We start from the raw sequence: 25,814 nt of genomic DNA on the forward strand, positions 1-25,814 counted from the left end.
ACTGGAAAGACAGAACCAAGATATCCATAGCTCACTGGCTCAACCTACTAATAGTCCATTCAAATCTAGAAAAACTAACCGCATCTCAGAAAAACAACGTTAAATCCTATGAAGACGCTTGGTCCCCCTTCCTACAATACCGTCAACGCTGATCCCTCTCTCCACAAGTGACCCTTAACATTACTATTCTTTTCAACTTTTGTTTATTGATTTTCTCATCTTATATGCTTCAACAACCCTACATGAAAACACAGTTTGTCCCACCAGCCCCACTTGTTTGGTCTTGTCTGTCTTGCCCCATCATGTCTGGTCAGTCTGTTATGCTTTCTTCTTCAACCTTTATATGTTAATATATATATATATACACACACACACACACACACACACATACAAGAAGGATGCATTTTATTTATTTATTTATTTAACTATTATTATTATTATTATTATTATTATTATTATTATTATTATTATTATGGGGGTTTTTTATTTTTTCCCTTCATTCTTTTTCCTTTCCTTTTTTTTCTTTGTGTTGTTGTTGTTTCCCTTTGCTCTTACTTTTTTGTCTTTATTTGTTGCTGTTATTGTTTTCTCTGTTTCTTAGTTTGTTTGTTTTGTTTTCATTGTGATGCATTGTTGTACTTTGTTTTTCGTAATTCTGTATTCAGGACAAAAAAGGGTTCAAGTTCAAGTTCAAGTTTATTTAGAGCTCTCAAAGGGCTTTACAGGCCACAATAGTCAAATCAAAATATGACGGCACCCCCTGACTTAATCCTCATGGCGGGCAAGAAAAAACTCCCCAAAAACCCAAGAGGGAAATGGGAAAATGGGAGAAATCTTGAGGAGGACCACAGAGAGAGGAGATCCCTCCTTGGCCAGACAGGCGTGCAATAGGTGCCGACAACGTGGGCAGTTACAATTGAAAGTAAATTGGGGCATGAACAAAGGGGATGGCGATGTAGACAGGAGGCTGACGGGGGATGGAAGATGATAACACCAGGATGGATCAGTCCACAGGGCGGGAGGAGTCAGGATCACTGGTGTCTCAGGAGTAGCATGTGTGGCTCGACAGAGAGAGAGAGAGAGAGAGAGAGAGGGAGAGGGAGAGAGAGAGAGAGAGAGAGAGAGAGAGAGAGAGAGAGAGAGACATTGTCAGATGTTCATTTCCACATAATGGTAAAGGTAAATATACATCGTGTGCCGAGTGCAGGCAGGGACTCCAGCAAGACTAACTAGTACAGCATAGTTAAAAGGGAGAGCTAGAAGGTAATATGGACATGATGGCACTCTGGGACACAAGGCGGCCACCCACTCCACAGTCAACAAACCTGAGTGAACATGTTAGAGTGGGGGGGGGCGACAGCATCCAGAGTCAAATGTTAAGTCCCCCCACTGAGAGGAACTCATTTTACCTCTGTATTATAACTGACATATTTTGTAAAAAGTGGGAATAAATGTAATTAAAAATGAAAAAAAAGTTTATGCCACATAAAGTATGAAGGCAGGCTGACTATTATCAAACAAATAATTTAGTTAAATTAGTTTTTTTTATCAGGGTTACCTCAGCGATCACTTAGTGAAGGGAAGGGTGGGGGGGAGAGGGGTAAGAAGGGGTCTGGGCAGGTAATCAGGCAGGGGGGAAGCAGGCAGGGTCACAGAGGTTGTTCTAAAGCCCTAACCAAACACGGTGTTGAGAGATGGTCCATCAACCCATGCCTGGCAGGTAACTCATTGTATACGTGGGTGTGAGACAGCAGGTCCAAGATCAGTGGAGGCAGGTAGACACACAGGGCAGTGTGCAATCAGGAGGTGTCAGGACTGCGAGTGCATCAGTCAGAAGATTGATAAGGAAGAGCTGAATAGAACAACTGGATCTGAGGGAGATCGACTCTACAGGAGTGAAAAGAAGAGTAGGAAAGCGCCGGTAATTGAATGAGGTAGGAAAGACTATGTGTTTCTCCTGAGAGGATGCTCAAGCTACTGTCAAGCACATTTGACGCTTTAGTTCAGGGTTTTTCCAAGTGGGTGTCGCGGCACCCTAGTTGCACTCTTCTAGTTATGTGCGCTCCTGCCTAGCAAGGCCCAAAGAGTACTTCATCTACTTAATGGATCTATCCCGTTCGTTGACTGGTAGAGCAATTTAAAACAAACTGGGGGGGGGGGGGGGGGGGGGGGGGGGGGGGTAAGTTGGGTTCTCAGAAATTTTTATCTTCTCAGCTCTATGCGTAGGTACCGCGCAGTGTTGACGTTTGGTTCGTTCGCTGAAATTTCCGGTCATGCGCCGTATCCATTTGAGGTCTCGAACATGCGCCTCTTCAACCAAAGTTGTTATTGAGTGTATGTTTCAGTGTATGTTTTATATATTGCAAGTTAATGTCTCCAGCATATTCCTGGTCTCTGTCCCTTCTGCGAACATTTTTATTCCGACTGCTACACGGCCATGGCAGCTACAATGGCAACCTGTGCTTGAGGCTAGCATCGTTTCAGAGTCCATGTATCTTCGTCAAACACAATCCAGATGTCTTTGTTAAACACCAGAAGAGAGTAGTCCTCTCCACCAGCCAAGTCCTACAGGAGAGAACTTCATCTCGACTCAGCGCAATGCCTAAAAAAGATAAAACGGTATGGAAAGTATGAGCGTTCTCCGTCTTAGTTATCATCTTTCTCCGGTTACTCAGTAAATGACAACAGTGTTCAAATTGCGATAACTTATCCTGGTCATGCGTGCGTTTCTTAGGTATTATGACTTCCTTTGTCATTAGAGGTGTTCTCTGAAATATGTAGCTATGGAAAAGCATGTTTCCAATTCCCCTAGAGCAAAAGCACACAAAAGCAAGCAGAGACTACGACTGGCCCAGTATCTCGACTCCAAAGTGGAGAAGTGATCATTTCAGTGCATGCCAAGCCTGGATCAAAACAAAACGCTATCACAGGTGGGTTGGTCTGTAGAGCTTCTTGGCAAGGCAAGGGGGATAGCAATAGTGTCACTGAGCACTGGAATACTTACACATTATCTTAGTGTAGAAATATTTCATAAGGCACTGAATATAATACAATGAATGTGCATTTGATAGTTACTGTTGAACATGTAAAATGAGATGAAATTTCTTGACATTTTTATTAACTTTTGTTTATGCTGCCATTTTTAACCTAATATTTTGACAATATAGATGTGTCTGCTGAGGCAGTAGGTGTCGCTATTGCTGCACCACCAACAGACGGCGAGGCCAATGCGGAACTTGTGCGGTATTTTGCCAAAGTCCTGGAGTTAAAGAAAAGTGAAGTAGTATTGGATAAGGTAAATGATCATAAAACACAAACCTAAACATTTCTTTGACGTGCACCATCTGTGGTACAGTAAGAAACCAGTCCTGTGTTGTCTTATGTCCCTTAATACAGGGCTGTAGATCCAGGGGAAAAGTCATCAAGGTGTCAGGCACTTTGAGCCCAGAGGAAGTCCTGGAGAAGCTGAAGCAAGAGGCCTCAAGATGAAACTACTGACATGACTAAAGGACTCTTAAGCTTACTGGACTACACTGTATGATGAAGACTCCACAATGTATTTCAACATGAATTAAGTCCTTTTGGAACATATGAGGAGACAGAAAGTTATAAACAAAATATTCAACTGGACAACTTTGTTCCTTGCAATATTGGTGGTTTCCCAAGCCTCAGAATGACTGGCATTTCAGTTCTTCTATAAGTTTTTGTCTGCATTTTAGCATAGTGGGTCTTTTCAAAATTGGGTCTTTTCAAAAGCTCCAAATATTTAACACAATGCGCTTTCCAAAATAGCCAAGCAACATATTTCTTTCTTTTTTGTTGTTGTTGTTGTGTTGTCTTACTATTGGGTATGTTCAATTTAAATGGTTTTGTTTAAATGTTAACAAAACAAAAATCATTACATTTTCAGCAGTTGAAAACATGCAGTCTTTGCCTGTCCATTGCCTACCTGACCACAGCTCCACTAGTGCTGTCTGCAACAGTACAGCACTAATAAGAGTGATGTCCATGAAGTCCACGCATCTCGCATTTTAAACACAGCTCCTGTCTTTAGATATCTATATTTTTACTGTTTTTGAAAGGGTGGAGATGATTTTTATCTAAATAAAATATTGAACAGGTGCAGAGTCGTTTTATCTATTTATTTTTAAAAAAAATTCTCAATGCCTAACTCTTCTAATTCGCCACATGATGGGTTTGAAGATGTTGGAGGCTATTTGAGTGCTGTTATTCAAAAGGATGTAGTCACACTTAATGCTTTAGTACCTGTTTGGTGCATTTTTTGATTGATGTATGATTCATCTCTCTGAATGTCTCCAGCCCCACCTTAGTATTTATGAGTGAGACTCAGCGTGGGTGTGTGTGTGCGTGCGTGTGAGGCCAGTGCAGACTTTCTGCTGTTGTAACAGAGACTGCAGCCCGTGGCATGCGCAGACAGTGAGTAATGCCTTCATTGAGAGCAGACTAATGAGAGACATTGGTAGATGTTTACAATCAGTCTTCCTGACAGTCTGTGAGGGATGCCCCCTCATCCAGACAAATGAAAGGACGTTTCGACTCAGCTGTTATCGTGGCATTCACATTCATGTGTTTCACAGCAAGCTGTAGAAGCATACTTCACGGTCATTGCAATAAAAGCATAATTACAATTATTTTCCACTGTTCAGGGCATACTGGCTTAAGGCTTGTAATGAGCTAACAACTAATGATTTTGGAGTAAGAAGCCAAACTGATGGGCTGGAAATGTAATTTCAGCCACTCAGTTTTAGACCTATTAACTTCAAACATGCAGTCTTCAGCATTAATAACGATAGCTTATTGTAACCCTTGCTGGAAATGGAGGTTTCATGTGGTTATTTGTTATAAAGTCATAAATGTCCAGTCATTTATTAAATGGGTTTCTCCAAAGACTGACACATTTATGAGAAACAATACAGTGAGCAGATATATTAGTGAAGGACGGCGATATGGAGATGGCACATTAACGGCACTCTTTTTGTGAAATATCAGTGATGACATATTCATGTTTATGAGGATGTGTTGCCTGGTAGAATATAAACTGGAGGATATGATTTCCATAGTACTTTTCATGCAGTCTGAGGTCTGCTCCCGGAGAACTGCCCAAAACTCTCTTTAAGACCAGGATTAAAAGTGAAGGCGGTAGGGGTCAGGAAATTCTGATTGGATTGTGCCACTCTTCTTCATCTGAGATGCCAAAAGAAGTGGAAAGCTCTTTCTTCGCACAGGACGTCTCAAGGCATGCTTCTGAGCTACTCGGACAGCCTTTGATACAGACAAACTCATCTCTCTGTGCGCACTCTGCGACACTGCAGTCTGCCATGCCTCCATGTCTAGTAATGACGTGTACATAATTTATAATGTTTGCCAATTGTTCAATTATTCAGTAACTCTTCATATTTTGTTATGTGTCAACACAAATTTCATCTTTATTGGATAAAACGTACTTTCCTCTATATTTCCTCAGCAGTGAAATGAAATGACATTCATCTCCACTGCAGGTTTATCGGATGACTGGAGTTTTTCCTGTAGTATGCAGCGTGGATAGACATCCTGATGTACTATGTCTCGTTGTGGTCTTGCTCACATAAAAGCCAGAATTCATAAGCATAAGATTCTTTGACATGCTGCAGAGTTCTTCAGCATGACAGTTTTAGGCAGAAAGTGTCGTGCTGGCCTTGCTGTGGGATTACCGTCCCTGTCATCAGATCAAACAGCTCAGTGTGTGTTTGTGTTTGTGTGTGTGTGTGTGTGTGTGTGTGTGTAGGTATGAGAGAGAGAGGCTTACACTGTACTGAGAGTGCTCAACTCATAGTCACAACTGCCATACAAAACAGCCAGAATCAGTGATGTTCACATCGTCTTTCTGTCGGGGCTGCCTCACAGATTTATAAAATCCCGTTATTTCATGGAAACAAATTACATCCAGACAAAGTTTTTGTGATTTTGTTAGACACATAAGGTGGACTGTGTGAGATGTTTTTTCTCTGTTGTAAGTCTTCTGGACTTCTGAGCAGCATGTGGTGAAGCAATAAATGCAGTTTTATAGCCGCATGTGCAGTTACACAGAAACATGCTATTACAAGAGTGAATGCATTTTTTTTTTTTTTTTTGGTAGGGGGAAAGAACAGTCCCCTCAGTGATTGAGGAGACTCCTTTTTAGAAAGAGATGGAGCTGTGTGGGAGGAAAGAGGAGAAACCCGCAGAGCAAGCTTCTCTCTGACTCCATTTTCAGCACTATACATTTAACCAGACTCCTCTCTGCTGCAGCAAGAAAGACAATTTTATTTTGTTTCCCGTCATTAAGTTATTTGATATGGAAGCTACCCACACACACACACGCACACGGGATTGAATAGACCGAACAATCCCGTGGAAGGTGAGGTGTTATGTAAACAGTATAATACCTTTCATACGATACAGTCTTACCATACAAAGACAGAGATACACTGCTTCATCATGCTGGGCTGAGTGCTGTTCATATGATGTTTAATATGCATTATGTGTCCGTTACCAGGTTCAGGAAAGTTGGACGTGTTAAAAAGAAAAAATTCAAAAATGGATGTGATGCATACTATAGAAATTTAATTTCATTATTTAATTAATGTAAAATTGGAATAAAGTTGGTTTAGTAAGGACATGGTGTGGCATGATGATGGTAATCGTTTTGCTGTAAAAGACCCTCTGCTTTGTTAACAGTGGAGAGAGCTGAGCATTGTGGCCAGCTCAAATAAACAGACATCCTGCAGAGACACTCTATGGTTATAGTTACAATTGAACTTCTTTCACAATCAGGCTGTGGCATGTAATACCACAGATAACTACCATTTACAGAATCACTGAGGAGCAATTACTGTGTAGAGCAAAATCCCCCCAGTTAATCACACCGAGCTTACTGTTATATGGTTAAGTCTTTCACTGAGCGTACTGTTATAAGGTTAAGTCTTTCACTGAGCGTACTGTTATAAGGTTAAGTCTTTCACTGAGCGTACTGTTATAAGGTTAAGTCTTTCACTGAGCGTACTGTTATAAGGTTAAGTCTTTCACTGAGCGTACTGTTATAAGGTTAAGTCTTTCACTGAGCGTACTGTTATAAGGTTAAGTCTTTCACTGAGCGTACTGTTACATGGTTAAGTCTTTCACTGAGCGTACTGTTATAAGGTTAAGTCTTTCACTGAGCATACTGTTATAAGGTTAAATCTTTCAGCTTCTCAAAATCTCTCAGTTGTTATATCTTCAGCTCATTATTCTTGCCTTACTGTGGTGTCATTGACTTCAGCGACGCCTTACCACTATGGTGTCATAGACTTCAGCGACGCCTTACCACTGTGGTGTCATTGACTGGGGTATCATAGACTTCAGTGATGCCGTGGACGAGGCCCTTCTAAATGGAGCAGATTCCACAGCACACACATTAACCATCAGTGACAAATCTATGCAAACAAGAATCTGGCCATTAAACATCTGCCCATCATATCCTGTATGCCACAGTCAGTGCAGTTGAATGCATTTTAGAACATGTATACATCACAACAGATTCAGTGCTGAGGTGCACATCAACCCACTCTTCAGATTGAAGCACTACTGACACAAGTTACATAATGAGATAAAATGTATTGTTTGTTGTTCAGTCCAAAGTTAAATGTTTTTGTTTTTCTCTCTGTTATTTAAGTAGCCTGTATGCAAATATTGAGTACTTGTGTTCTACCTGTAGGGCAGGTATTCCTCCTCAGTGGGGACAGACATCCTCAATCAAACACCTACACAGGCTATCTAAACACATGCAGATGGGCATGTTAGCACAGAACACATGGCGAGGAGAAAATCTGAGGGAAAAAAACAGCCTCTAACTTCTCATTGAGGGCATAAGAGTGTTGTGTTAACCAGCTGGGAATTAATAAGACCTCTTCTCCCACACAAAGTCAACGCCCATCCACTGGGAATCAGCTTCAAAAGAGATATAGAAACATGCATCCAGTTAGAGAGATCTCAACAATTACAATCTGCCTCTCTCTTTCTCTCTCTCTGTCTATACATATATATATAGAGAGAGAGATACATCCATGCAAACATGCATACATACGTACCCATGTCGTGGGCAGTCGTAGGTCATATAGAGACTGCTGTAATTTATTATATTACATGTCCCTACAGATTTGCAGGAGAAAAAGTCACATGGCTTCAGTGACTGGCCGAACCACAGACCACAAGGATCATTAAAACCAGGCTTTGAAGAATTCCTCTGTGAAGTTCTAAATGTTATTGCTTGTTATTCATGTCTTTAATCATTCCTATACACTGAGGAAATGGCTCTTTCCGAGCAAATGAGAAAAGACTAGACATTTTTATCTAGACATGTTTTATAAGGAAATGTCATGCAGGGCTCTTAACAGAACATTCTGTGGACATGAAAACAAACAAGGAAAGGATGACAGTTAATGCCCTCAAGCCAAGAGCTGATCTTATTTTCCGGTGGCCCCTTGCTAGCAAGGTTGAGTAGCCTGTCAGGATGAGAAATTGTACAGATGTTGGAGAGAGCTGTGTGTGACATGCCCTTTAAATTCTCCACACTGTGAATGTTCAGAGTCTTTCTGGACCTTGGTCCTCCGCGGGGTTGGGACATAAGCAACATCTCTCCAGGGTCAAATAAAACACTCAGCTTTCACACTGGGCCGGGCAACACTTTTGACAGCTCATAGAGGGAAAGATTCAGAATCCTAACAGGTGATCAGAGAATTGTTTGATCACCTTTTTAAAGGACTCATTAAGTCATTAAGTCGGGGGGGGGGGGGTTGGCACTGCATTCCCCTCCCAACTTATGTCACTTTTGGTTCCTGTCATTGCACATGTAAGGCTGATGGTTGACAATGGTTGCATGTGAAACTGCAGCTGTACTTAACTGCCGCAATACATAGCCGGCTAGTCTTTAATAAGACAAATAACTGTTAGCATAATAACAGTGGCAAGATGACCTTATTTCTTTCCATTCAAGTTTTGGTTGCATTACGGCTTTCTTAAAGTCTCTTGGCTGTTGCTGCGAAGTTAACGGTAATGAATGAGATGCAGTTTAACCAATGTTTATGGCACGATAGTGTACATGACCGTCCATTGGTGGCGTGCGAGAGGGCGGGATCTAAAGAAAAAGGTCAAAGTAATGGAAATGCACACACAATGAACGGCAACTGTGGAAAGCAAAAGCCAAATCCCGGACACTTTTGGTGAATTAGAAATCCTGTCCGGACGCATTTTTTAAGTCCAAAAAAGAGGACATATGGCCACCCTAGCATTAAGAGGGCAGGTAGGAGAGACTCAAAGCTATGGTGTGCATGCAAATTCACGATACTTCAATAGCAGTTTGCAGCTGGCAGTCCAGCCCAGCTTTGCTGTAAGTCTGTGAGGGTACTTTTACAGCTTAATGAGGACATTGCTTCCTTGATATACACACATATACATCAAGTTTTTTTTATACAAAACATGACAGATAAAATGTCCTGAGGCCTTCTGTTTAACTCAATATGATAGTCTACTCTCCGTTGTCTCAGAGGGACAATAAATTCCTCAGATTTACACTCCATGGTAGCATTTAAGTTACACATTCATATAAAACCATACTGCTATAAATATCCAAACCCAGTTTGTTGCCCATTTTTCTCCCAATATGGATCACATGAAAATCCAGTCACACAGTGCATTGTATGAATGGTTTTATAGTAAACAATATAATACACTCTCAGGGAGAACAATATTTCACCTCCGTCCTCCCACAGGCACATCACACCTGGCTCTCAGTGACCACTGCTGAGTGGCAGAGGGACCCTGGTTGACTCACTCCCCAGAGGGCACAGGTAATTGTGTTGCTGTGGATTCCTGGCCACAGTCAACAAGCATGAGTCAGTTGGCAGTCCTATTCTGAGTCACAGGTGCAGGATGCACCTTTGCACAGTTAAACAGCGTTTGTGCCAGGTGCCTCACTCTATCACTGTGCACACACAGTTTTTAAATATTCAGGAGGGGTTCTCTCTCTTCTCCGGGGCCGATTGAATTCTACTCAAGGTTACCAGGCTGTAATTAAATGTTAAATGCAAGGAATGGGTGCTTGACCTAACTGGTACCTCGTTCGGCTTATCATCAACGCTGGTTTGTGTTATCGCCTTCTGATCAATATATGAGATCAATGGCATTGATCTTTTCGCACAGAGCTAAATTGCAGTCCTGTCTCTCTCACAAATTAAAAAGAATTGAGGAGGACCAGTGCTTTCACACTCAAAACCATAGATGTCAAAGTTGACATCACTATCTTTTTACGCCCAGTCAGACAAATTCCATGACAAAATGGTCCTCTAACAGGAGCTGCTCTCCTCATTTGATTTGAAGTCCTCAAATCAGAGCAGCACGATCAGCAAATTATTGCATGAATCTATTTTCTGCTACACTGATTAGAATGCCATGATGAATTAATAGCCTGTAAAATGGTTTGCCCTCATACAGGGTCCACTGAGTGAGATCTTGTTTGTAAAAAAGATTAGGTCCAGACAAACACAAGCAGTCTGTGAGAGTTACGTAAAACTTAGACTTTCTTTCCACTGTTGAGCAAGGCCATCTCTTCTTTGATTAGAAGATAGTCAGTCAGGAGGGGAGAATAATGATGATAAGAGAAGTTACATGAAAAGAAGATACAGTAGAGTCTACATCCCACAGCTTAATGGAAATGATAAATTCAGCTCAGAGAACTTTGAAAAGAGGATGTGAGTATTTCGGGTGTAATTAGTGAAAGTTTTGGCAGGAATGAAATGTACATTGCTGTGCGGGTTTGCAACAGTGGGGAGGGCAGAGAAGACATATGGCTGAAAGCTCATGATTTTGGAAGGATGTGAACGTGGGCAGGCTTAAGCGGATCTCAAGGAAGCAAATGGGAACCAAATCATGCCCCATAGCCAAGATAAATACGTGGCAGGGGAACAAGAGAAAGATTTTAAAGTCCTTAACTTGTCACTCTCTGAAGGACTATAAATAGCCAAGCCTTTGAGAAGCAGCTTTGCTGTGCAAACACACCATTTCCTGCGTCCAAAGCCTCTGTCATTGACATAAATGGCTGAATGCAAATAACTTTAGATCTGCCTTTGTTTTTACGAGTCTATCTGTTGGCCCTTTGGCTAGTCTCTTTGTTACTATGGTAACATGCTTTTATGGCCATGAAGCAAACAGGTCATTGAGATTCTTCTACCTTATCAAGTGTGATAAACTGTTATCAAAATAGTATAATCTAAGAAAATCATATGAGCTCAAATGACTCTGCCAACCCAACACTGATGACAGTCTCTGCATAGTGAACAAAACAAAAAAAACAAACAAACCAAAACAGTTGAGTCACTTGTACTTCTCCTTCTCACAATCACCAAACTTTTGGTGTCATTCAAAAGTGATACTGAATGACATCACACAACCTGAGTATACAGTTTCCATTTTTTGCTGACTGATGTGTAAATCTGCTTTGCTTAGAAAACTAGGGCAATTGCTGAAATGCACCAATGCACAGTGAAGGACAGACTGTCTATAAAAGATCCTAATATTGATATGTCCTTGAAAACAGGTCTAAACTGCAAATTATTGATAAAATCTCACTGTCTGTTTTTGATAACAATGAATGAATAGAACACTTGTAATGTAAAAATACATAATTACTGCCAAATAATAAACAAAACAAAACAACCAATAAACCCAAGCCATAAAAATAGCTATAAGCATTGTATGTTAAAAAATGTTTTGAAAGGAGTTTCTCATAATCTGTTATTAGTTGCAGTGTATAAATACATAGCAGTAAAGAATCACAGCTTTGGGTCACATGGCAATTAAATTTTTCCAGTGCAGCACTTACCTCTCAGTCTAGTCCTCTAAGCCCTCCCTTCCCTGAATCATGTGATTTCGGCCCTGTACAAGCACATCTGAATCAAATGGTCAACACCTGAATCAAATGATCCATATCTGAATCAAAATATCAACACCACTATTATTCACTGTAGGGATTCTTTTCTAACCAGTTAATTTATAGATTACTTTTATTGATTAAACAATGACTCTAACTGATTAATTTTATCCTGATTAAGTGCAATTACACAAATGAAAGTTAAATTATATTCTCTCCCATGCAAACATAACTCTACTCCACTAGAGGTTTCTAGAAAAAAAGACACAAACAATATCAGCCATCTAGAAAAGCACAGGATGTGAGGGAAAGTAGAATAATTAAAGTAGAATAATAAAAGGAGCTAAAGAGCAATGGTCTGCAGCAAGGCATGTCAATGATATATAAATCAAAGTAAAAAAATATGCTCCACAGAAAAAAGAAATATTGAAGGCTTAGAATCAGTCATCTAACTGAAAAAAGGACCCAGATATGAAGGTGTGAGGGTGGTGTGAGACCACAGCGTTGCAATGGAGGATTTTCACCATCTCCAGAAAGTCAAAGGTAGTGTGAAATTGGTCAGTGTGTTAAAGTATGGTACTGGAATGTATTGGTACTGGATTGAAAAAGACACACACACAAAAATAAAGAACAAGAAGCAACTAAAAAGATTAGGCAATTGAGAAAATGCGACACAGTGAAAATATGTGCTTATTTAACTGCATGTATTAATTCATCTGCATATATTAATTTATCAACATCAGTTAATTGAGTATGTTGATGAATCACATCAGTCCTAATCAGCTGAATCAGGTACGCTTCTGCAGAAAGAAATAATATTGTGCAGTTGTGTGTTGAGGATTGAGAGGCACTGATCTATCATATGATTTAACCTTGGTTGATTTGTGTGCAACATGTCAAAGAGCAAAACCTCCACTTCAGTAACATGTATGGGTTTTTACACAGACACATGCAAAGGCCCCATCAGCTGTGTTTGTCTTGGTTACTCTTACAGTGGCAGATTTCTAGAGAGCAGTTGTGTTAATGGTTTTCACTCACCCCTCACCCCCATTCCTACCGTGCCATGTTTGGACAGTCTGATTAGGTTTTCTCTCATGCCCTGAGGGCCATCGCTCGTCCAGCTGTGCCTTGCAAACAGCTCTGTTAAAACTCATCAATCAAGGATCTCAGGGGAAAAAAACTTTGATCTTGAGACCTGAAAAGAAAATTTTGTGTTATGATGTACAACACTATTTCCAATTGTTTTGGTATATTTGGGCCATGTGATTAGCTTAATACCTCATCCCTATGTATCTCGTGTGCCAGTTGACAAACAGACAAATTTCTTCGTTCTGCCAGGTGAACATGCCGACCGAACATAAAATAAACCTCAGAAAGTGAAGAGAATGAGTTTCTCATCTGACTCACCTTCATATTCAGAGGTCCTTTTGGGAAATTGGAAAGCCCAACCTTTTCCTTAAACTAATTCATTTTTAGAATCGTTCCGCTCGCCCATGGCTCACAGGGAAATTATGCTATTTCCAGAAATGAATTTGACACTACGAGAGTATACCGGTTACGAGGCTTGTACACTTAATTTACCAGAAATACAAGCACAGATGGAGGAGAAACATCTGATCTACAAGCACAAATTGCCTATCAAATCAACGCTGGATCAAGTTGACATGTGACGTCACCACCAGGCAACGCGTTTATCCTATTATATGCATCCGGGGGGGGCCTCCAAAAATTATTTTTCCCTTCCTTAAATCTGAATTCTCACTAACACAGCTTAGCAAAAGAGCAAGAACCTTAAACACACAAAGATCGTTTCAGAATCTTTTCTCATGTTTGCTATTATTTTGCAGAAAACTTAGGGCACGCTAATATGTGACAAGTGCACAGCTACGAATGCCACCTGGACACCAGTTCTGCTCCTCTACATGTTACTAAATACAATTTCACTTACTTTGTTTTTCCTTTGTGTTGTCCTTAATTAAGTCAAATCTGAGCTAACTGATGTATTAGCGCTTACTTTTAAGTTCTGCTACGTGAAATACGAAAACCACAGTATATTAACAAAGAGTCACCTGTTGCAGCGCCATCCCGTCGGTCCTTTACATCGAATTAAATACAGCGCAATTCACAGTGTCACTGTTTAAGGAGAGATTCACTCTACCACCCGACGTCTACTTTGAATGGGTACGATGCGTTTCAGGGCATTGCAGGACAAAGTCCCACGCAGCGTAATTATTTTAGCAACAGGAACTCCATCATGTCCCCACTGTGCGTGACGCATTAAACTCGGTCGCGATCGAGGTGTTTGGCGGTTTCGGAATATGTGGTTATATTTCCCTCAAACCCTCCTTAAATAGGAACTATGGTAGATAGTCAGTCCAACCTGACGTGTCAAATAAAAACAACAGTTAAAATCTTTGCTTTTAAAATCTCAACAGATAATCGCAGCTCGAGACACCACAAAACAGTTCTCCTGAGACTAAGCCAGTGTCAGAAAAACAGACCTTCCTTGTCAGTGCTTATGATTAAATATGAATTCGGTAACATTCATATCTGTTACTTGACCTCATCCTATGTCCTCTTATAGACGTAAAAACTGAGAATACTGCGTGTTTCACTGACATTTTGAAATTTAAAATTATTACGATCAAAGTGTTTCTTAAAATATAGCATTCATTTTTTATACAAAATATGTACAATGTACATATTCTCTATTCATAGTTTCGCCCACACAGTCCTGATAAAGTCCTCACTGAAACACAAAAATATAAAATTTTGGTCAGCGCTCTTGATGACAGCTCCGAAGCGCATTTACGCAATGAGCTTCGTAGAGATCTCGCTTACGTAGGGATAAGAAATCAATGCTTTAGGCGGAGCAATGTCACATCAAATGAGTGCAAACAACGTGAAGCACATAAAACGATGCAAGACTGCCGAGATGCGTTATTTTAGCTGAAACCCTTAGACAGAACATACAGAGAGGTTTATCCCGCCACAGTGCCAAGTCATTTGTATCCAGGACCATGGAGAGCTCCAGCCTGTGGACCAGCGCTTTGGTGTGTGCTGTTCTCGTGTCCCTTCTGAGTGGTGCAAACGCAAACGACTCGGAGATGGATGTGGAATTGGATACGAGAGCCATACGAGATTTCTACCCCAAAGATCCAAACTTAACCAGCGAAAAACAGCTCGTAAGTTCTGGTTATAGCGGTCTTAAATTGATATGGAAATCAACTATTTCATTATATGTATTTTATTCGTGGCAATAAAAACGAGCATTTTAGGAGTCCTGTCATATTTGTCATTGTCGCTTATTTCACCAGTAGATTCCTGAGAGAGCAATTGCTCACGGCGGTATTTAATTTGTGATAAAATGCGGGAGCAACCCTTGTTTTGAATGAGGACACACTTTTCACACATTGTCGCATTGTCTGTTCTTCAAACAGCTTGGAGCACTCCAAGAAGTTCTGGAAAAGTTGCAGACAAAAAGAATTCCGCCATGGGAAAAGAAGTTTGGGCAAGTCCCAATGGTAACGTCGCCTATATGATAGTATTCATGTCGTCTGCTTGTTCTATATTCATTTAGTGCTAACATCAAAGACAAGAGTTAGTCAGTGCCGCTTGTCAATAAATCCCCATAACAATGCAACTAATTTTCACTGCCTTAACTCATTTGTGCAGGATCAAAGGTTTTGTTTAAATGAATCTTGGGGCATGTTTACGGATTATAAGATAAATGACATTCACGATATGTCAGCGCATTGTTTCAGAGACAGCGGTTCACCTAAATTTAAAGCTTCACTAAACGGGAATAATAGAATAATGTTGCTACTTTCACTTTTTTTCAGTGCGACGTAGGAGAGCAGTGCGCGGTGAGGAAAGGATCTCGAATCGGCAAGATGTGTGACTGTCCGCGCGGGGCGTTCTGCAACTTTTTTCTGTTGAAGTGTTTGTGAGACGGCCAGCATGTCTGCGTATTCATTGCAGTTTTTAAGCGCAGGAACCTATGTAATAGATGCGTTTGGGAATATTTGCTTTCTTCTGAATAATTTAATGTAATATTCAAACATGATATTGTCCTGAATACATGAAAATGCATCCTAAGCCTGTGTATTAAAGTGCGCCCCATCTCTTTTGTAAAGCAGTTTGATTTATTTATCGTAATGGAGAACATAGATAGATAGATAGATAGATAGATAGATAGATAGATAGATAGATAGATAGATAATCTGAGAGAGAGAGAGAGAGAGAGAGAGAGAGAGAGAGAGAGAAATATGCTTGCAGCCCTCACCCTCAAATTTATGACTATGTGAGAGCAAAAGAGCAATTTTTGCTTTAAAGGTGGAATTATGAAAAGTATTATGAAAAACAAGGTAGATTGTGCTATAAATAATAAGCACAATAACAGGCTCAGTAAGATATTTTAATTATTCTTCCCATCAATCCCTGAGCAGTTCATTGAAACCAATAAAACTGTCACTAATTAAATGAGAAGATCACCAACAATTTATGTGTAAACAACTGTCTATTGTCACAGTGTACTGATACAGAGAGATTTCATCATCCAAGCACCACCCATGGCACCACGTGTCAGCCCATCCAGCCTCTGTATTTTGACACAGCGTTTCTGTCTGCAGTGTACGAAAAATTATAGCTCCAAAAGAGCTCACCATATTTCTTGTGCTATTCTGTCTTTGGGACTGTATGGTACAACCTAGGGACTTCTACGCAGACTCACACTGAAATTAGATCTACTGGTTTCCATTTTTCTTCACCTTGAAATGGCTGTAATATTAAGAGGACGGCACTGGTGGCACATGCCTGTTGAATGTTCACCTCTTATAACAGGACAGCTTTTTACAGGGCGTGATTTTCCTCTCTCCTCCTGTAGGGGCCGATTTTTGTCTTTCTTTTGAACCCAATTCTACATAAAAACATCAAAGAGAATCCAAAATGATGGGTTGAAAGAGAAAAGATTAAGCTCTGAAAACTCTTTTCCCCCTCACCCTCTGAACAAACATAGTTAAATTATCTACAGTAAAATGTCCTTATACTTCATTTAATGACAGCTGGGACAATTCAAGCTTTCACAGGATATTCACAAACTAAAACAGACTTGCAGGACTTGCAGAACAACAGCAACAGGAGAATGAATCCAGTCGAGATAATTTGCTGTTTGTTAACAGGTTCACAACAAGTCACCCAATTCTCCAAAATATTTTCACAGGTTTAATCTGAAAACTCCAAAAACATTGTTTTCTGTCATTTACAATACAATTGGGCCATTCCATCATGTCTGGGCTGTCTAAAAACTGATACTGGAATTCCAGTTAACCAGCATATCAGCAGCTTCATCAGGACTGAGGATAATGGGAAGCAATAGTCTGGCTAAGAGGTTGTGGTGTCCCACCATCTGAATGAGATAAATGTCAGCTGTTCCCATTGTGCAGCACCCTCTCATTCCCTCTCATATCCAAAATCTGATCATACGTCTGTGAAATTTTCAGGACTAAATCTGAATGATACATCTGTAAAAATTTCAGGACTAAATCTGAATGATACATCTGTGAAAATTTCAGGACTAAGTTTGAATGACTGCAGGCCATCTTTCATAGAGAAAGAGTCTACTCTGCATGTCAGAAGACGACATGGAATTGAAAGCAATTGCCCTCTTAGTATAGTGCAGTTTCAACAGATACATGTAAAAAAAAACACACATACTTGTTAACAAAGATTAACAACTTGTTAATCTCAGTTTTGATGCTCGTCAAATTTATTTAATGAATGACTTTTCTCCTGGTGCCTTTGATCGGTTAACAGGCCCTGGTATTAAATGGCTCTGTTCCCATCCACTATCTCCATTCATGAAATCTGTCAGCACTCATGCAATACAGCATGTCTGAACAAAAAACAACATACTGGTCTTTTTGAGATAGTAATAGTTATTTTCTTCAATAATATTTGTCCAATGTGACAATATAATACTAAAATTTAATGAAAGTTTCTTTTTTTCATATATTTTGGCACACACACACACACACACACACACACGCACACACACACACACACACACACACACACACACACATACACGTCCATAAGAAAAAACCCCAAAACATACACAACACACACAGATAAACAAAGACCAAATAAACAAAGGACAGCGTGGTACAAACATGGGCTTGGCAAAATTTTCTATTCACTAAATTTGTGATAAATTTTAAAGGCGCATCAGTCATTTTGCCAAGGATTTGGGATTAGGCTCACCTTGTTCACTGACTTGAATAATTGCCTGCTTCCATAACTAAGGCAACCTTCAGCTTTTTGTGGCTTTCATTTACAAATTCTTCATTTTTAGCACTTACTTATCTTGCTGTAAATAAGCTGTTCCTGTTAGGCTGAATAACAAAATCTTCAGCACGAATAGTTTAAATAATTTGTGAAAATCGCAGGTTTTTGTCCAGATCTTAACATGTGTATGCTTCCTCAGGCAGACAGCCTGGATTCAGTGAAAACACATCCAACCCTGCACTGTTTCTCTGTTTCTCATCAGTTTGTCTGTACCCCTCACTGTGCTCTTGCCTGGGGTTGAAGATGGTATGGTTGTTTTAAGATGCTGAGTTTCGATTCAGGATTTTCACAGAGCAGAAGGACATAGTGCAAATATTAGGTACGGTTGCCCTCTAGAGACTTAAACAGGTACTTGTGTTTGTATGAGACATTAGTATATCGCTGTTTATTATACTGAAGAGATTCCTATTTACAGTATACAACACAAACAATGTGCCTGTAGACAGTGAATATATGACCAGATATTTTCTACAGCGATCACAATACTCTTACTGGTACAGAGCATTTTTAAAGATGATCTTCAAATGCTTTTTTCTACTTGACAGAACTCCGTGATGACTCTGCAGGACAAATAACAGATGTTTAGTCTCCCTCTATACTGAGGAGAGCAGGCTGGTGCCCAGTATAGCTTTCTGCAACAGCAAAAACCATCATCCACAAATAGTCCGGAGAGTAACACCAGTAACCCATTTCAGTTCAGTAAGCCTCTGCTCCACTCACCTGGCATGCATGCATGTGGATAGATGATTCAGCTGATTAAACAAGAATTTTTTTGTCTGCTAAAACACATCTGATCATATTCATCAGGTCCTTTCTTGCTCTGTGTGCCACTGATTTGTGGCGTTTTGTGTTTTACAGGTGAATGGTAGACACAGTCAGAATTCAGACCAGCACTAATGTGACACATCTAGGCCTGGTACACACCTGGGCAAACTGCCTTCCCCACTGACTCTTCCTTTCCTCTCTGTGCCATGGAGCCAGCATGTTCTATGAATTGGCACATTTTTTAATGTTCATGGTTATTTTTAGTATCTCAAAGCTTTTTCACTGTTGCTTTCCATGTGTGGACTCCCATTATTCTCATAAACTTTGTACCAATTTATGATTGTGTCTCACTATGAGTCCAAAATAAGGGAATGTCATCAGTCCTGTATTTGCTGCTCAGATACTGTGAATTTGCCATAGTGAGAAATAATGAGCAGAGACTTTTGCAGACAAATTTTTCGGGGGTGTTTTCTAGGAATCATTCTCCATGTGCTGTTTCAGCTTTATGTTGGCCATTCAAGTAAAAGTTTCAGGTTTATGCTGGCCATTCAAGTTAAAGTTAAAGAGGATTAGAAGCTCTTGACTGATGATAGTGAATCATTTCAGTGCCCGCTGGTATAAGACGTGGGGAGAGAGCTGTGCAAAATAATCCTTGGAATCTTTTGGTTTGTGGTCTTTTGCCTCGATGAAGCTATGAGTCATAGCACAGATGAATGCTTTTCCATATATCCACAAAACCAGCAAAAAAATCTGTTACAATTTTTGCATTACGATTTCTTCCAGCCCAAATGTAACGCAACTCAATCAACTGTTCAACAGTGTGATGACTTTGAATCAGCTGTGTGTATTTATGAATGCAGAAAACAGATGCAGTCTCATATGGGGTCCAAGGACAGACAGAAGTCAGGAAACAACACTAGGAGTAATGGTTATTTTCAGCAGATGGCAGTATGTAGTCATGCTGAGAGATGTTGGAGCCTCAGAGCGCTGACTCACTGCTGGTGACTGTGGTGAGAAAAACATTCTGTAGCCTAGCACCTCTCCTCTACCATGCAGCCATAGGAAGCCCATGCTCTTTCACAGGAAATCTTCTCATCTCTTTGCTCTGTTCATCAACCTTCTGGCTATGTTTCACTTCCTAAACTTCTCTACATCTTATGTTTGGTCTTTTATCTCCTTTCCGTAATTCCCTTTATCTTGGATCCCCCCCCTCCCCCCTCCTATCAGACTGCAGTGTCTAGCGATTTGCAGTTATAGTGTGCACAGAGCTATGGCTCAGAATCTTGTCTCAGAGTAAAATGTGAGTCATGTATTTACGCCCCGATATCTGCTCAGGGTCAGAGCCCTTAATAGTTGTAAAACAATTGGCTTTGAACAGAAAACTGAGCTTCCAGGTCCTGTGTGAGAATTCTGACTTACAGACTTAAATCGCCGGCGCAGGGGTAATGAGAGAAAGGGTTAGGATTATGTCTCTTTGGAGAAAGCATCTACTTTAAGACTGGCCTGAACACTGTGTTCACCTTAGGACTGACCTAAACACCACATTCACCTTAAGACTGCCCTAAACACCACATTCACTGCAAGACATGGGCAGAGCCCCGGTTCACTTATTCATTATTATAATCACCTCAACAGCTGATGGGTTTGTGTACAGTGAACATGGGATTTGTGCTGTTTTTTATGGAATACAACAGATGCAGAATACACCATTTATTTCCATCCCAGTGTTTTTCTTTTTAAAGGAGATCACATGATCTGCTTGTTCAATATTGGTGTGATTATTGCTGATGAAACGGCTTTGCTGCATGTCACATTTGACTTCTCTGTCAAATAGGTTGGCACGACAACACCTTTTTGAGACTGAATATCACTGAACATCATGAAAACATACATTACTGGATTCAGTCACAGACATTTTGAAGAGGCCCTGAAATATCGGCTCGGCAGTCAGGGCTTGAGCCAACAGATGAAAGCCTGCATGACAGAGCTCATACAAAGTGAGGAAGGCAGAGAGACTTTCAGTTATGCCAGTTAATCCAGTTTAACTTAATGCCAGACTGAGACTAAGCAAAATCTAACAATGACACCCTGTCTGTGAAAAGTGCAGATATCAGCAAGGCAATCAGCACAAACTGACACACTATAGACGCACAGTAATCCTCAGGACAGGACAGCACCCAAATCTTAGTACCTGCAGTCAAATAGATCAGCTCTCTCTCTCTCCCTCTCTGTCTCTCTCTCTCTCTCTCACACACACACACACACAGGTTTGGCAAATTCAAGATGCTCGGTCAGGCTCTTTTCATCCTTTTGAGTTTGCATCAACACTGTTTCCTTAACTTTTAGGAACCATGGATGACATCACATTCCTACAAGGGCCTTTGGCCAATCATATTTAAGTAAATAGCTCAAAAACTGAACGACGTTTCACTCCCACAAACCCTCACCATCTTTACTTTGCACATTCTGCTCGTGGCAGCAGTTGTCATGGAGATGGATTCGGGCCCAGCGTCGGCCCACAGTACTGTTGTCATGGAGATCCCGCCCCGAGGTGCGCTTGCAGTGGTAGAGGAGGACGAGGGGGACGGTGCTGAAGACAGGATCCAGCACCTTGGGCGGCATCGGAGCCGCGGTCCACCCTCTGGCTGCGGGAACTACTCCATGCTTATCGTGATAGGAGAGATTGCAACAGAACAGCAACTGCAGTCTGCCAGAGAGCACATTGAGCGTGGTAAGCAAAGTCTTTAGGACAGATATAGATCTGATATGTTAAGTCTATTAAGGTGTCGGTAAACTGATACAACAGTGATCTCGAACCATTCACAGAGAACGGCAGCATCATTAAGAAACGAAACGAAGACGTTTTCCAAAATGCATCATCTACAGCCGTTGGTGTATAGAAAGTTGCACATAGTAGCCCATTTAGCCTTCAATCAGTTAAGCAACTTTAAGTCTTTGTTACCACAACCAAAACATGGAAAAAGCACTTTATCAACTCAGAAATTTCTCGTCTTTAGTCAAAAATTGTGAAATCAAATTCACCAACAAAACTTTTTGACTGTTAGCTGAAAGCGCTATTGCACTAACCACATGACAAAAATGAAAAGATAATTTATATTTAGCAAATATTTAAAAAAAAATGTTTCTGTCTTTGGACGTTAACAATTTTGCACATTCTTGCTCTCTGAGTTGTGAAAAATAACGGGACGTAAATTTTACAGAGAGTGAACCTTTGTCATTCTAACGATAAAAAAGAATAGGTATGGGGTATGCCACATGTTTACCTTTAGTGTAAGTACGCCCAGTCGAGAGCGAAATAGGAGAAAACATTGCCATTGTCGTTTCGGAGGGTTTAAAATTGTGCACTGCGGTGTCCTCGTGTGACTTGGCAGTGCACTGCGCCATACATCACAGAGTTGGTGTCTGGGCGATCAGGACGCAGCCTCGAATTTTGTCATGGAAACGATTTATTTTGGTATTAAAGCAGAGGATGGTCATGCAGATAATGTGTATGAGAACTCAGAATGACGCCGACGATGATGATGATGATGATGATGATTGCTGCTTGCTCGTGTACAAGCGCAGTTTACAAGACTCTCTCTCACTCTCATATATCTTAATTTCTGAGGGGACAAACAGCTGAAAATATATCTCATTTTCATAAGTCCAAAGGCTGTGTCTAGTCGGTGTTAATTTTAAAAAATTCGCGAGGATTGGCAGCAGCTGCGCATAGGCTTGTGCGTCGTAGCAAGAGTCGCTCGGCTGGCCTTCGTTTGACGCATATGAGGCTGATCTCAACTTCAAGGAACTAGGCTACAGATTTGGGAGTTTGCCATTATCGTGGCCAAGTGGCTTATGTGATTTTTGTTTGCTCATAAATCTGCTAATCTGATTTCGTATGTTAAGATGAATAGATTAGCTAAGCTTTTATGATTAGCTGCTTGTTATGTTTTGCGTGAAAATGTTAACACGGGCACGTTGCCTATCAACGTATTTCCAAACTTATTACGTATGTACATATTTGTAAATGCACTAGTGAGCACGTACAGTGTTTTTTACTGTCTTTGCCCAGTTTTACTAATGAACGGAGTTGTAATCACGTGAGACGTCTTTGGTCTCAGTAGTTTTTACGTCTCTTTGAGGGACTTTGGAACAGAGTTGAACGTTTTAAGCGTTTTTGTGATGTCGGCTGCAGGTTACACCTTCTGATCACTGTAGTCTTCTATGGACCGTTTCCATAATAACAACCCTGTCCTCCATTACAGGGGTAAATTATAACTACTCCACTCCTCTAGTGTCTCTTACATCTGTCCTAAAGAACTGACTCATTTATGTGTGTGTATTATGTGTGCAGGGAAGGCCTTGAGAAGATATAGCACGCTGACTTAACTGAGATTTCCAACACGACTTTGCTACATTTTTCAGTGTGTTTGAAACAAAAGACACTCGTCAAATGAAAATAATTTATCGTTTTGTGCAGCACAGTGAGAGAATAATAAAATGTTGCCTTTTTAATGAAGAGGAAGATTAATTTATCCACAGCTACACATCCATCATTACACCGTTCAGCTATTTCAGCAAATCTAAATGTATGAAAGACCATACAATAGTCTAAACCTGTTAGCTGTAGTGAGACATACCATTTGTTTAATCAAACTGAACAGAATAGGGGTTCACACAAAAAATGTTTTTTTGGACTTTGAGAAAACAGAAAATATCAGGCAAAATATCCACAAAGTATCCATCATTAATGTGTCATCTCATGTCATCTATGTACCCATGGCAGAAAACCCCATCGTGTCACTTCTCTCATACATACTCTCTCCAGTTTAGCAGTTAATGCAGAAAACCATTCTGATTTGTTAGCATGTTCAGTAATTCAGTATGGTGTTACCTTACCTCTTTGTTCTCACCTGCAGTTGTCTATTTGACAAGGAAACATGGTCTTATGTCAGATATCGGCCCACATGGGTGAATCAAATGGGAAGTGGGATATTGTGGGTGTGGGTGTGTGGGACTTAGTGGTTTACAACATGGCACAGAGATGAAACAGTGCCCTGGACAGGGTAATAGAAAATGTGAGCACTCTCGCTGTCTTTCATCAGCTCAGGGGTACAGCAGCTGCTTTGAGGCACTGCACAAACACAGCGCTGATGCTGCTGCAAACAGAGAGCTGAAACACCCTCCGCACACACACACACACACACACACACATTGTCACATGATCACCCACAACAAATGAAGTCTATTTCTAGCAGTTTAGACAACACACAGTGCTTTACCAAATAGACTAGAGATGAGATAATTATACCTTGAGGAAAGACATTTGTGTTAAGGCATCAGCACGTGCCTTACTCACACCACTCTACCCCAAACCTGAAATAAAAGAAAAGGGAGGGCAATGAGCTGTCTGTGGCTACGTGATCACTGATAATGAGAAAATGTGACTCAGCATTTCTGTAAATATACAGTGCAGTTACTGCAGCAGAGACAAACACTCAAAGCAGAAAGGACAGCAGATTAAAAGTAAACAATCTCATGTGGAGAACAGAGGAGGAATAAAGAGGGTGGAGAGGAATGGTAATTGGTGTTTTCTCTATTAATGACTTATATTCTTAGACATTTCTGTACAGGATGGCTTAATGAAGACTGTTGGAAAGGGGTGTGGTGTATGTGGGGGAAGTAGTTTAATCTCAGCTATGTTGAGGTTACTAATTATTTACAACTCAACATGGCTCCAAAGTTGGTGCTCTTGTCACTTTTTTGGAAACATAGTGTTTATGCAAATCTGTAAACATGAATCTCTAAACAGTTGTAGTTCTTCAAGGGATCATCTTCAAAGCCACTCTATAAAGCCTGTTATGCAACCAGGTCCTCATTTTGCAGTGGTATCTGATGCTACTCTCACAGTCGAAGAAAAAACAGGTGAAAATGCATGGAAAATCAGAGTTAGGGGAGAAAGGAGAGAAGAAGGTGTAGGATGACGTTATGTCTTTGTGTGTGTGTGTGTGTGTGTGTGTGTGTGTGTGTGTTTGTGCGTGCGTGTGTGTGTTTTGGTTTTTTTTTTTTCAGGAATCCGTTCCTGGGATGTTGACCTTTTGTCCTGTGCTCTGGATCAGCAGCTTCAGCTCTTTATAACTCGACACTCAGCCCAGTTCTCTGCAGAGGTCAGAGGTCAGTCATGATGAATTTTATGTTTATACAAGAGTTGCTTTGTTTAAGAGGATCAGAGTCTATGCTATGGTGTGCACACATTATGTAATCTTTAAATGAGAACATAACTCAGAAGGAGGTGTGGTTATAACATGACACAGCATCCTTTGGCATTGGAAGGAGCCATCACTCTGCTCTCATGGTATCATATCAGTCATTCTCAATGAGAAGAAAGACTGTGCTTTAAGGAACCATTAAAGCATAGAAGCCTGTGATGAATAAGAATGTACTCATGGTGAAATGCAGGTTTGAGTATGCTCTAAGATAGGACAAGACTCCTTGACTGTGTCAGAGGACAGTCAATATAAGTGCAAAGGCAGTGATTATTTGGCTGCTCTCTTGGTCTGATCAACACAAAGAGCTTTGTGAGGGAAAAAATCATGGTCCGGTACTCTTTGAATGCTGTTTACTGTTGACTGCTGATTGTATGCACAGACATGCTGCTTTGAGATTTAAAAGAGAAGAGCGAGATGTTTAAGTCTGGTCTCGGATCCTGAGTATGTCTGCTGAAAACTGGAATCAAGGAGAGAGGGAAATAAATGTTTTCAGA

General features: G+C 40.6%; 3 protein-coding genes across 3 annotated transcripts in view; all 3 read left to right on the forward strand.

The window, feature by feature from the left end:
* Window positions 1–2,332: 2,332 nt before the first annotated feature.
* On the forward strand, window positions 2,333–3,965 carry c2h15orf40 (chromosome 2 C15orf40 homolog). Its single transcript, XM_030766700.1, has 4 exons — window positions 2,333–2,619; window positions 2,813–2,930; window positions 3,168–3,295; window positions 3,397–3,965. Exons 1-4 carry the CDS (start codon window positions 2,371–2,373, stop codon window positions 3,487–3,489), a joined length of 588 nt encoding a protein of 195 aa, XP_030622560.1. The 5' UTR covers window positions 2,333–2,370; the 3' UTR covers window positions 3,490–3,965.
* A 10,996-nt stretch (window positions 3,966–14,961) lies between these two features.
* cart2 (cocaine- and amphetamine-regulated transcript 2) lies at window positions 14,962–15,891 on the forward strand. Its single transcript, XM_030766153.1, has 3 exons — window positions 14,962–15,126; window positions 15,382–15,465; window positions 15,784–15,891. The coding sequence occupies exons 1-3, from the start codon at window positions 14,962–14,964 to the stop codon at window positions 15,889–15,891; spliced, it is 357 nt and encodes a 118-aa protein (XP_030622013.1).
* A 5,647-nt stretch (window positions 15,892–21,538) lies between these two features.
* Window positions 21,539–25,814, forward strand: part of map1ab (microtubule-associated protein 1Ab) — a 36,558-nt gene continuing 32,282 nt past the window's right edge. Inside the window, exons 1-2 of the mRNA XM_030765273.1 lie at window positions 21,539–21,782; window positions 25,124–25,225. Of these exons, the coding sequence (XP_030621133.1) occupies window positions 21,539–21,782; window positions 25,124–25,225 (346 nt within the window). The remainder of the gene's footprint in view (window positions 21,783–25,123; window positions 25,226–25,814) is intronic.

Source organism: Chanos chanos, chromosome 2 (assembly GCF_902362185.1).
Source record: "Chanos chanos chromosome 2, fChaCha1.1, whole genome shotgun sequence".
Lineage (NCBI taxonomy): Eukaryota > Metazoa > Chordata > Actinopteri > Gonorynchiformes > Chanidae > Chanos > Chanos chanos.